The sequence below is a fragment of the Schistocerca cancellata genome, chromosome 2 (genome assembly GCF_023864275.1).
Source record: "Schistocerca cancellata isolate TAMUIC-IGC-003103 chromosome 2, iqSchCanc2.1, whole genome shotgun sequence".
In the NCBI taxonomy this organism is placed as follows: Eukaryota; Metazoa; Arthropoda; class Insecta; order Orthoptera; family Acrididae; genus Schistocerca; species Schistocerca cancellata.
Genome location: NC_064627.1, coordinates 947,303,899 through 947,316,971, shown reverse-complemented (window position 1 = coordinate 947,316,971; position 13,073 = coordinate 947,303,899). Strand labels below are relative to the sequence as shown.

Genomic DNA, 13,073 nt, shown 5'->3' with positions numbered 1-13,073 from the left:
ACGGCCCTTGCTGTGGCTGGGTGGCGCCAACAGGGTGAGCCCCTGGTCAGAGTGTGTGGTACTAGGGCGGACACCTTGCACATGAAGTGACAAAAGTGTCAACATCCTGGCCATTCTGTGGCCATCTCTCAGACTGATAGAAGACATGACACTCCTTCTGATCCTTCGGCCTTCCCCTCCCTGGCCACCCCCTGGGAAGAGGGTCAAGCTCGCCGGCTTGGGTTGAAACTCGGTACCTGGTTTGTACCAGGACAGATGGTGGAAGTTTTGCCATGACCAAGCCTTTGTTTTCCATGTAGACAATTGAAGATAAGTGTGGTGAAGTGGAATCCTTGAGTAAAACGCGGTCCAGTTCTTTGCTCATAAAGACATCTTTTGCTGCCCATTCTGAAGCCCTGCATGCTTGTGACCATCTCGGGGACATTGCAGTCTCTGTCGCACCCCACCTATCCTTGAACTCAGTACAGGGCATCATTTTCCACCAGGATCTTCTTCTCCGAACTGACAAGGAGCTCCGTGCAAACCTTGAGCGGTGAGGAGTTTGATTTATCCGCCGTGTACAACGAGGCCCTAAAAATAATCACACCGATACAGGTGCCTTTATCCTGACTTTCAAGCAGAATATACTCGCAGAGAAGGTTAAGGTGATGGTGTATCATTGTGATATAAAAACTTACATTCCACCACTGATGTGCTTTAAATGCTTATAGTTTGGACACGTCTTCCCACTGCACCCATGATCCCCTCTGCAGTGACTGTGGGCGCCCCTCCATGAGGAGACTACCTGTGCTCCCCGAAAGAACAGTGGATTCAAGAATATAAGACCTTAGATCAACTTACCTACACTGAGGCTTGTTGAAAGTATGACCAGCTCCATCCCGTGCCTATAACTTCTACTTTTGCTTCAGTTATGTCCATCCCCCTCCTACCCACTCCTCTTCCCAGCCCCACCCCATTTGTACTGCACCTTCCTCTTCACCCTCCTGCTCCCACTCCCCTTCCCCCTCCCCATCAGTTCCCACACCCACCACTTCGAGTGCTGCTCCCCCGCTGGAGAAGTGCTCCCCTCCTTCGGCAGCCGCTGGTGCTGGAGCTCTCTCCCGGGACTCCTCTTCCTGGTACCCCCCCCTGAAAGGCGACCTGCAGCTCCACATCAGCCGCATGGTCTGCGGCCAGTGGGCGCCAAGATTGTTAGGTGTAATTTGATGCCTGACCTTGCTGCGGTCTGCCCTTCTCTTCCTTCACAAGAGAAGAAGCAGAAACACAAGAACAAGAGCAAGGCCCCTCTGGTACCCCATGAGGTGGTGCCTTCCCCTCCTCCAGCCAATGAACCAACAGAGTTTGACCCCCAACTATATGGACATTACCCCATCCTTATCGTGATGGATGGCGACTCAGCGGAGTGACCAGCTCTGGTCTGTTTGCTTCCCATTTGGATTCCAGCTTGAGAATCCTCCAGTGGAATTGTAATGGATAATTGTGTCACCTCCCGGAGTTGCAGCCCCTTCTTTCCTCCTACTCTGCTGCTTGCATTGCTCTCCAGGAGACCCATTTTGTCAATTCTTACTCACCCACCCTTCATGGGTTCCACCTTTTCTGTCGTAACCGAACCGGCCCCTTGTGGGCTTCTGGTGGTGTTTGCACCTTGGTCCACAAGGACATTGTTAGTAAATGGGTTCCCCTCCATACCACTCGGGAAGCAATTACTGTCAGGGTCCATCTGGCCACTCCAATCACAATCTGTAATCTCTACCTCCCACCTGACAGGCCGCCCTTTATCCCTTGCCCTAACCACCCTTCTTCAACAACTCCCTTCTCCCTTCCTGCTTCCAGGGGACTTTAATGCCAGCAACCCTCTTTGGGGTAGTTACACAACTACTGCCCTGGGCAGGACAGTTGAAGCTGTTCTGGCAGGGCTTGACCTCTGTCTGCTAAACACCAATGCTCCCACCCACTTTAGTGTGGCACACAGCACTTTCTCTGCCATTGACCTCTCCATTTGCAGTCCCGGCCTTCTTCCCTCCATTCAGTGAGGTGTCCACGATGACTTATGTGATAGCGATCATTACCCGATTGTTTTGACCTTCCTTCAGTGTATCTCGCTCCATCACCCTCCCAGGTGGGCATTCTCTACAGCTGATAGGGGTGCCTTCTCCTCTGCTACCATTCCTCCTTGTACTATCACCAGCAGTATTGATGAATCTACACAGACTTTGACTGCCGCCATTCTTTCCGCAGCTGTTTCAGCCATCCCTTCTTCCTCAGATTCCCCCCGTCGGAAGATGGTCCCTTGGTGGACTGTGGAAATTGCTGTGGCCATAAATGACCGCTGCCATGCTCATCAACACTTCAAGTGGCACCCTTATACCGCTCTCCTTCTAGTCTTTAAACAACTCCGCACCTGGGCGCATTAATCAAATTTCAGAAACTGATTTGCTGAGAACAATATGTGGCTGCCATAGGACCACACACCCCCTCTTCACAAGTCTGGGCGAAACTCAGGCGAATTTTTGGCCCTCGTCCTCCCACCGGCATTGCAGGAATTTCTGTGCATGGTGTTGTCCTTACCCATCCGGACTCTGTCGCAGAGCATTTCGCTCAATACTGTGCCCAAGCCTCTGCATCTACTCAGTATCTGCCCACATTCCTCCTCCTGAAAGAGTGAAAGAGTGCTCGGAACGACTGCCTTTGTCTTTTGTTTCTCGCTGCTTAGAGCCCCATTTAGCGAGTGGGAATTCACCAGTGCCCTCGCCCTTTGTCCTGACATGGCTCCTGGACCGGATTAGATGCATAACCAAATGCTGCAACACTTATCGGTGGCTGGCCACCGTCGTATACTGACCCTTTTCAACCGTCTGTGGAGTGAGGGGGTATTTCCTACCCTGTGGCAGGAAAGCACTGTTATTCTGGTGTTGAAGCCTGGGAAGCCATCTCTTCAGTTGGATAGCTACTGTCCAATTAGCCTTACCAACACCCTCTGCAAGCTCCTTGAATGCCTGGTGAGTCAGTGGCTTGAATCCCACAACCTTTTATCATCGACTCAAGGTGGTTTTCACTGTGGCCACTCTATGATGAAGAACTTGGTCCACCTGGAGTCTGCTATCCAGTCAGCTTTTGTCCATCGGCACACATTGCAGTCTTCTTTGACCTTCATAAAGCCTACAACACCACCTGGCGTCACCAGATCCTCACCACCCTTCACGAATGGGGCCTTCGTGGCACTCTGCTTGTTTTTATCCGTAACTTTCTTTCTTGCCACTCTTTCCGGGTCCAAATTGGTTCCACCTACAGCACTTCCCATCTGCAAGAAAATGGGGTTCCACAGGTTTCCTTGCTGAGCGTCCCTCTCTTTCTTGTAGCCATTAATGGACTGGTGGTGGCTGCTGGGCTGACAGTGTCCCCCTTTTTGTATGCTGACGATTTTTGTATCTACACTCATGCTCATAAATTAAGGATAATTGTAGAATGTGGTGCCACATAACATGGCACTACACAAAACTGCTGCTAATAGCACAGACACATAGGGAAAACAAACAGCACAGATCTGTAAGTGCACGGTATTGGTTATATGTCGAGAAAACCATCCCAAAACACATGCTGCAAAATGCCACTGTTTCCTGCGCATGTACCCTGACATCAGTATGGGATATGATCACCATGCACACGTACACAGGCCGCACAACGAGTTGGCATACTCTGGATCAGGTGGTTGAGCAGCTGCTTGGGTATAGCCTCCCATTCTTGCACCAGTGCCTGTCAGAGCTCCTGAAATGTCACAGGGGTTTGAATACATGCAGCGATATGTCAACTGAGAGCATCCCAGACGTGCTCGATGGGGTTTAGGTCTGGAGAACAGGCAGGCCACTTCATTCGCCTGATATCTTCTGTTTCGAGGCTCTCACCCATGATGGCAGCTCAGTGGGGCCATGTATTATCATCCATCAGGAGGAAGGTGGGAGCCACTCACCCCTGAAAAGGCAGACATACTGGTGCAAAATGATGTCCCTATACACCTGACCTGTTACAGTTCTTCTGTCAAAGACATGCAGGGGTGTACGTGCACCAATCATAATCCCACCCCACACCATCAAACAACGACCTCCATACAGGTCCCTTTCAAGGACATTAAGAGGTTGGTATCTGGTTCCTGGTTCACACCAGATGAAAACCCAGTGAGAATCACTGTTCAGACTATACCTGGACTCGTCTGTGAACATAATCTGGGAACACTGTTCCAATGACCATATACTGTGTTCTTGACACCAGGCATTACTGGCTCTTCTGTGACCAGGGGTCAGTGGAATGCACCTTACAGGTCTCCAGGCGAATAAACCACGTCTGCTCAGTCAACGGTAGGCTGTGTGTCTGCAGACAATTGTTCCAGTGGCTGCAGTAAGGTCCTGAGCGAGGCTACCTGCCGTACTCCGTGGCCGTCTGCAGGCACTAATGGTGAGATATCGATCTTCTTGTGGTATTGTATACTGTGGACATCCTGGACAATTTCCTGTCTGCTGGAATCATTGCCATAATCTTGAGAGCACACTTTGTGGCACACGGAGGACCTGTACTATGACCTGCTGTGTTTGACCAGCCTCCAGTCACCCTAGTATTCTACCCCTCATAACGCCATCAATATGTGTGTTCTTTGAGCCGTTTTCAACACACAATCACCATTATCACGTCTGAAAACATCTGCACACTTACTCGCTGCACCATACTCTGACATGCACCAACACACCTCTGTGTATGTGGACTGCTGCCAGCGCCACTGTGCGACGACCGCAGGTCAAATGCACCACATGGTCGTACCCTGAGGTGATTTAAACCCGCAAACCACCAACCAGACCATTGTTTCACCATGTATCATCATTATCCTCAATTTATGAGCATGAGTGTACGTTGCTTCCTCCGTCATGGGAGCTGCAGAATGCCGTCTACAGGGGGCAGTCCACCTCTCGCAATCTTGGGCTCTCTCCCATGGTTTTCAGTTTTCGGTGGCCAAGTTGTGTGTCGTGCATTTCTGCTGTTGCTGTACAGTCCATCCCCATCTGGACCTGTTCCTCGATGGCCAGTCCCTCGAGGCGGTGGACGCCCATCGCTTCTTGGGTCTGGTCTTCGATTCCCAGTTGACATGGCTTCCTCATCTTCGCCAGCTGAAGAGGACATGCTGGTTACATCTCAATGTTCTTAGATGTCTGTGCAATACCACCTGGGGTGCAGACTGCTCTATTCTACTGTGATTGTACAAAGCACTGGTCCAGTCTCGTTTAGACTACAGGAGTCCTGTCTATGGTTCTGCGTCACCTGTGACATTCCAGATACTAGACTCCATCCGCCATCGTGGGGTATGACTTAAATATGGTCTCCTTTATCCAGACATGGAGATCAACCTCCCGCAGCGGTGGCGGCCACAATGTGGGCTTACCATGGCTGCCCGCATTCAGTTGCTCTTTTCTGAGCTCCAGCACTTCCCTGTAACGCCTCTTTTCTCCGCTCACACACGTACCCCTCTGTGGTGCATCTCTCGGCCACAGCTCTGTCTTGATCTCTCCATGAATTCAATGGATTCTGTCCCTCCGGAGGCCCTTCACCACCAATTCTACTGTCTCCTCAATTCATTCCAGGGTTCAGAAGTGATTTATACTGATGGCTCCATGATTGCTGGTCACACTGGTTATGCTTACACCTATGCGAGACACAAGGAACTTCGTTCCTTGCCAGATGGCTGTAGTGTTTTTACTGCAGAATTGAGAGCCATCTTGCATGCACTGGACCGTATCCGCTTCTGCTCAGGACAGTCCTTCACTATCTGTAGTGACTCCTTGAGTAGTTTGCAAGCTATCACCCAGTGCTTCCCTCGCCATCTGTTGGTCATAGCTATCTAGGACTCCCTTTCTCTTCTTGATCAACATGGATACTCAGTGGTTTTCATTTGGACCCCAGGCCATGTTGGGATCCATGGCAATGAACTTGCTGATCAACTGGCTAAATTGGCTACTAACTTGCTGTTGGCATTCCTGAAATAGATCTTCACTTGGCATTACGTCATCAGGTTTTGGGACTTTGGAATGCAGAATGGTACACTCTTTCTTCTCTGAACAAGCTCAGGATGATAAAGGATTCTACAACTATGTGGCGGTCCTCCTTACCGGCCTCTCATAAGGCCTCTGTCGTCCTTTGCTGGCTCTGCATCAGCCATGCTTGGCTGACTCACAGCTATCTCCTCTGTTGTGAGGACCCCCCTCTCTGTCGTCGTGGATTGATGTTGACTGTGGTTCACCTCTTAATGGACTGTCCCAACTTAACTGTCATGCGACAGAATTCTGGCTTTCCTGACTCGCAACCCCTGGTGTTAGCTGACAATGCCTCAGCAGCTGGTCTCATTTTACAGTTTTTTGATGTGGTTTTTATTGCTTTATTTAAGGGTGGAATCCTTCAACCTTATTGGTGTGTGGAGGGGATGGCAGGCTGTCTTGCTCCCACCTTCGCCCCGATTGGACTGGCTTTGATTGGGCTTGGTGGTTCACCCCAGCCATCTGTCTTCCCACTTCTCTCCTTATGGAGTCTGTTTTATCTTGAGTGTCTACCTTGTCTACCTGTGCTTCTTTCTTCATGCTGCTGTCATTCATTGCTTTCTTTCCCTCCTTTCTTCTTCTGCCTTCTTCCTTCCTACTCTGTCAATAGTTTGTAATTTTATGGCCATTGTAGTTCCCTCTTATAGTGTGAGGTTTTATCGGTTTTAGTTATCCCAAGGTCGGAGAGACTGATGACCACATAGTTTGATCCCTTCTCCAATCCAACCAGCCAACCAAATGTTCTCTTGGTCACTATTTAAGGCGTGCCCAGATAGTGTGGTTGTTACAAGATTTCCCTATAAATCCCAGGGATTCAGAGATCCTCTGAGATAAATTGCCTGGCACTAATGGTTACTTTCAGTGAACCCTCAGTCTAACCTGGAAAAATACCATTTTGTAATTTCCTGCATGTATAACATGTAGGATACCTATCTGTAAAATGTTCAAATACATTAGGAGTAATTAAGGAAACAAAAATGAGTAACATTGTGTTAAAATGTAATAGCAGGATGTGTATCAAATTTGTAGTGGAAATTTATTTGACTGAAATACTGTTGTAACCTAAGGTCGTGATGAACTATGCTGCCATTACTTTATATGACTTGCTGCAAATAAACAGCAGCTATACAAGGTGGAAGTTGTTCAGTAACAAACTGACCGGTCACTACAAGTATCTGGAGTCATGCTCTCTGCAGCATTTCCCACGGATGCAGAAGAGTGCATATAGGAGTCACAGTTGTCCCACAGCCTGTGGGTCCTGTTGTATACTACATACTTTGTCAGCACACATCATCTAATGTATGTAGAGAGCAGCATGCTGTTGCTGTCAAATCTAAGACCTGCAGTAACAGTGTGTCTCAATCATGTGACTGGGAGTTGTTGTTACATGTTGAGAAAATCTGATTCACTAAGTAACAATGAAAATAATCAGTTTTTGACAATATAATGTAACTGGATAGATAAAAAATCTACTCACTAAGTGGGAATGGAAGAACACACACACACACACACACACACACACACACACACACACACACACACACACACACACACACACAATAATAGAAGGAAACATTCCACATAGGAAAAATACACCTAAAAACAAAGATGATGTGAATTACCAAATGAAAGTGCTGGCAGGTCGACAGACACACAAACATACACACAAAATTCAATCTTTCGCAACAAACTGTTGCCTCATCAGGAAAGAGGGAAGGAGAGGGAAAGACGAAAGGATGTGGGTTTTAAGGGAGAGGGTAAGGAGTCATTCCAGTCCCGGGAGCGGAAAGACTTACCTTAGGGGGAAAAAGGGACGGGTATATACTCGCACACACACACATATCCATCCACACATATACAGACACAAGCAGACATATTTAAAGACCAAATATGTCTGCTTGTGTCTGTATATGTGTGGATGGATATGTGTGTGTGCGAGTGTATACCCGTCCCTTTTTCCCAAGTCTTTCCGCTCCCAGGACTGGAATGACTCCTTACCCTCTCCCTTAAAACCCACATCCTTTCGTCTTTCCCTCTCCTTCCCTCTTTCCTGATGAGGCAACAGTTTGTTGCGAAAGCTTGAATTTTGTGTGTATGTTTGTGTGTCTGTCGACCTGCCAGCACTTTCATTTGGTAAGTCACATCGTATATATATATATATATATATATATATAATAGAAGGAAACATTCCACGAAGGAAAAATATACCTAAAAACAAAGATGATGTGACTTACCAAATGAAAGTGCTGGCAGGTCGACAGACACACAAACGAACACAAACATACACACAAAATCCAAGCTTTCGCAACAAACTGTTGCCTCATCAGGAAAGAGGGAAGGAGAGGGAAAGACGAAAGGATGTGGGTTTTAAGGGAGAGGGTAAGGAGTCGTTCCAGTCCCGGGAGCGGAAAGACTTACCTTAGGGGGATAAAAGGACGGGTATACACTCGCACACACACACATATCCATCCACACATATACAGACACAAGCAGACATATTTAAAGACAAAGAGTTTGGGCAGAGATGTCAGTCGAGGCAGAAGTGCAGAGGCAAAGATGTTGATGAATGACAGGTGAGGTATGAGTGGCGGAAATTTGAAATTAGCGGAGATTGAGGCCTGGTGGATAACGGGAAGAGAGGATATATTGAAGAGCAAGTTCCCATCTCCGGAGTTCGGATAGGTTGGTGTTAGTAGGAAGTATCCAGATAACCCGGACGGTGTAACACTGCGCCAAGATGTGCTGGTCGTGCTCCAAGGCATGTTTAGCCACAGGGTGATCCTCATTACCAACAAACACTGTCTGCCTGTGTCCATTCATGCGAATGGACAGTTTGTTGCTGGTCATTCCCACATAGAATGCATCACAGTGTAGGCAGGTCAGTTGGTAGATCACGTGGGTGCTTTCACACGTGGCTCTGCCTTTGATTGTGTACACCTTCCGGGTTACAGGACTGGAGTAGGTGGTGGTGGGAGGGTGCATGGGACAGGTTTTACACCGGGGGCGGTTACAAGGGTAGGAGCCAGAGGGTAGGGAAGGTGGTTTGGGGATTTCATAGGGATGAACTAAGAGGTTACGAAGGTTAGGTGGACGGCGGAAAGACACTCTTGGTGGAGTGGGGAGGATTTCATGAAGGATGGATCTCATTTCAGGGCAGGATTTGAGGAAGTCGTATCCCTGCTGGAGAGCCACATTCAGAATCTGATCCAGTCCCGGAAAGTATCCTGTCACAAGTGGGGCACTTTTGTGGTTCTTCTGTGAGAGGTTCTGGGTTTGAGAGGATGAGGAAGTGGCTCTGGTTATTTGCTTCTGTACCAGGTCGGGAGGGTAGTTGCGGGATGCGAAAGCTGTTGTCAGGTTGTTGGTGTAATGCTTCAGGGATTCTGGACTGGAGCAGATTCGTTTGCCACGAAGACCTAGGCTGTAGGGAAGGGACCGTTTGATGTGGAATGGGTGGCAGCTGTCGTAATGGAGGTACTGTTGCTTGTTGGTGGGTTTGATGTGGACGGACGTGTGAAGCTGGCCATTGGACAAGTGAAGGTCAACATCAAGGAAAGTGGCATGGGATTTGGAGTAGGACCAGGTGAATCTGATGGAACCAAAGGAGTTGAGGTTGGAGAGGAAATTCTGGAGTTCTTCTTCACTGTGAGTCCCCGATAGACACACAAACAAACACAAACATACACACAAAATTCTAGCTTTCGCAACCAACGGTTGCCTCGTCAGGAAAGAGGGAAGGAGAGGGAAAGACAAAAGGATATGGGTTTGAAGGGAGAGGGTAAGGAGTCATTCCAATCCCGGGAGCGGAAAGACTTACCTTAGGAGGAAAAAAGGACAGGTATACACTCGCGCGCACACACACACACACACACACACACACACACACACACACACACACACACACACACACATATCCATCCGCATATACACAGACACAAGCAGACATGTCTGCTTGTGCCTGTATATGTGTGGATGGATATGTGTGTGTGTGTGCGAGTGTATACCTGTCCTTTTTTCCCCCTAAGGTAAGTCTTTCCGCTCCCAGATTGGAATGACTCCTTACCCTCTCCCTTCAAACCCATATCCTTTTGTCTTTCCCTCTCCTTCCCTCTCCCGGAAAGTATCCTGTTACAAGTGGGGCACTTTTGGGGTTCTTCTGTGGAAGGTTCCGGGTTTGGGGAGATGAGGGAGTGGCTCTGGTTATTTGCTTCTGTACCAGGTCGGGAGGGTAGTTACGGGATGCAAAAGATGTTTTCAGGTTGTTGGTGTAATGGTTCAAGGATTCCGGACTGGAGCAGATTCGTTTGCCACGAAGACCTAGGCTGTAGGGAAGGGACCGTTTGATGTGGAATGGGTGGCAGCTGTCATAATGGAGGTACTGTTGCTTGTTGGTGGGTTTGATGTGGACGGACGTGTGAAGCTGGCCATTGGACAGGTGGAGGTCAACGTCAAGGAAAGTGGCATGGGATTTAGAGTAGGACCAGGTGAATCTGATGGATCCAAAGGAGTTGAGGTTGGAGAGGATATTCTGGAGTTCTTCTTCACTGTGAGTCCAGACCATGAAAATGTCATCAATAAATCTGTACCAAACTTTGGGTTGGCAGGCCCGGGTAACCAAGAAGGCTGTTTGTTTGTATGTCTATCGACCTGCCAGCGCTTTTGTTTGGTAAGTCTCATCATCTTTCTTTTTAGATATATTTTTCCCACGTGGAATGTTTCCCTCTATTATATATATATATATATATATATCTCTGTGTGTGTGTGTGTGTGTGTGTGTGTGTGTGTGTGTGTGTGTGTGTGTAAAAAGAAAGATGATGAGACTTACCAAACAAAAGCGCTGGCAGGTCGATAGACACACAAACAAACACAAACATACACACAAAATTCTAGCTTTCGCAACCAACGGTTGCCTCATCAGGAAAGAGGGAAGGAGAGGGAAAGACAAAAGGATATGGGTTTGAAGGGAGAGGGTAAGGAGTCATTCCAATCCCGGGAGCGGAAAGACTTACCTTAGGAGGAAAAAAGGACAGGTATACACTCGCGCGCGCACACACACACACACACACACACACACACACACACACATATCCATCCGCATATACACAGACACAAGCAGACATGTCTGCTTGTGCCTGTATATGTGTGGATGGATATGTGTGTGTGTGTGCGAGTGTATACCTGTCCTTTTTTCCCCCTAAGGTAAGTCTTTCCGCTCCCAGATTGGAATGACTCCTTACCCTCTCCCTTAAAACCCAAATCCTTTCGTCTTTCCCTCTCCTTCCCTCTTTCCTGATGAGGCAACTGTTGGTTGCGAAAGCTAGAATTTTGTGTGTATGTTTGTGTTTGTTTGTGTGTGTATCGACCTGCCAGCGCTTTTGTTTGGTAAGTCTCATCATCTTTCTTTTTAGATATATATATATAAAATAGAGGGAAACATTCCACGTGGGAAAAATATATTTAAAAAGAAAGATGATGAGACTTACCAAATAAAAGGGCTGGCAGGTCGATAGCTTGCGAAAGCTTGAATTTTGTGTGTATGTTTGTGTTCGTCTGTGTGTCTGTCGACCTGCCACCACTTTCATTTGGTAAGTCACATCATCTTTGTTTTTAGGTATTTGTTTTAAGTATGCAAGCTTTTGAAGCCAGTGGCTCCTCTTTCCACCAGAATGGAAAGGAAGAAGGGTGAAGGAAAAGGACTGGATAGGTTTAGGGAAAAGGGTGGAGTTCAGAAAAGCCACGAGAACCCCATGTCAGGGGAGACTTCGGACACTAAGTCTCCTCTGATCCATGATTCTGGGTGACTTTTCCGAACTCTACCCCTTTCCCTAAACCACTCCAGCCCTTTTCCTTTAACCCTCTTCCTTCCCTTCAACTCTTCTGCTGGAAGAAGGAGCCACTGGCTTTGCAAGCTTGCATACTTAAAACCTTTTTTTGTATGTGTGTTCTTCTGCCACCACTTGGTGAGTAGATTTTTTACCTACCTAGTTACATTATAAATCATTAAGTAAACTATCAAAAAAACACTGAAGGGAGCTGTACTGATAAATTTTTCCAGTGTTTCACTCTACTTGTGTACCATTCTATAGTCTGCTTTTGCATGCCCATTTCACAAAAGTAAGATCCTTACTTTTCTTCGTTCATACTTCAGCTTTAGCATGCTATCTTTTCAGATGATGAAATAATCCAAAACATATATTAAGTTATAATTTCTCATTACATAATGTGTGTAATACATATTGTTTCTTTTTAGTAAAGAGATTTTAGGTAAACCACTTCAGTTAATAGCTCTACGCCTACAAAAATGTGGAGATGGTCAAAGTTGGTCTGCATTCTCCAGTCTTGTACTAAACATTGAACTACCTACTGAAGATAATGTGCCACCAAAGATAACTCCATCATGGATTGGTTGGCAACGCAATGAAAAAGGAAAATTTGGTCCTCGACTTGCCAAACTCAGTGCTTCTATGGATCCTGCCAAGTGAGTTCCTCAAAGAGTTTTTTTTCCAAAAAACACGGAACTTCTTGAGGCTGTAAATGTAAATTATTAAATCAGAAAACATAACAGTTACTAAGAAACTGAGTTATATGTGTGTATATTGTGTCATAGTAGTTATCTGGTTGTGCTGTTACAGAATTGTCCTAGAGAAACTCAAATATGATGGTATTGGAGAGCTCACTGGTGTCTAGTTTTCATCCTATCTAACTAAAACGACAGTGTGTTACCTTACAGAACTCAGTGTACACAATGAAACAGCATCTTCAGAATGGGGAATAATCACTACATGTGTAGCATGGGGATTGATACTGGGTCCACTCTTGTTCTTGTTATGTATAAATTACCTCCCATAATATCTGCTAGATTTCCCACTTTATGTGAGCAGTCACCTTAACCAATTCTGCTGTCTGAGCATGCTTCCAGGACTGACCCAAGTTTCCTTATCACCATGGTCCACATCCAGCACTTGCACAATAGCTGTTATTTGCACACAGTTGCTGTGA

At 47.0% G+C, this 13,073-nt stretch overlaps 1 protein-coding gene across 1 annotated transcript in view; it reads left to right on the top strand.

Moving 5' to 3' along the window:
* LOC126162924 (ubiquitin-like modifier-activating enzyme ATG7) overlaps nucleotides 1–13,073 on the top strand; it is a 111,087-nt gene that overhangs the window by 12,108 nt on the left and 85,906 nt on the right. Inside the window, exon 5 of the mRNA XM_049919742.1 lies at nucleotides 12,325–12,552. Coding sequence (XP_049775699.1) covers nucleotides 12,325–12,552 — 228 coding nt within the window. The remainder of the gene's footprint in view (nucleotides 1–12,324; nucleotides 12,553–13,073) is intronic.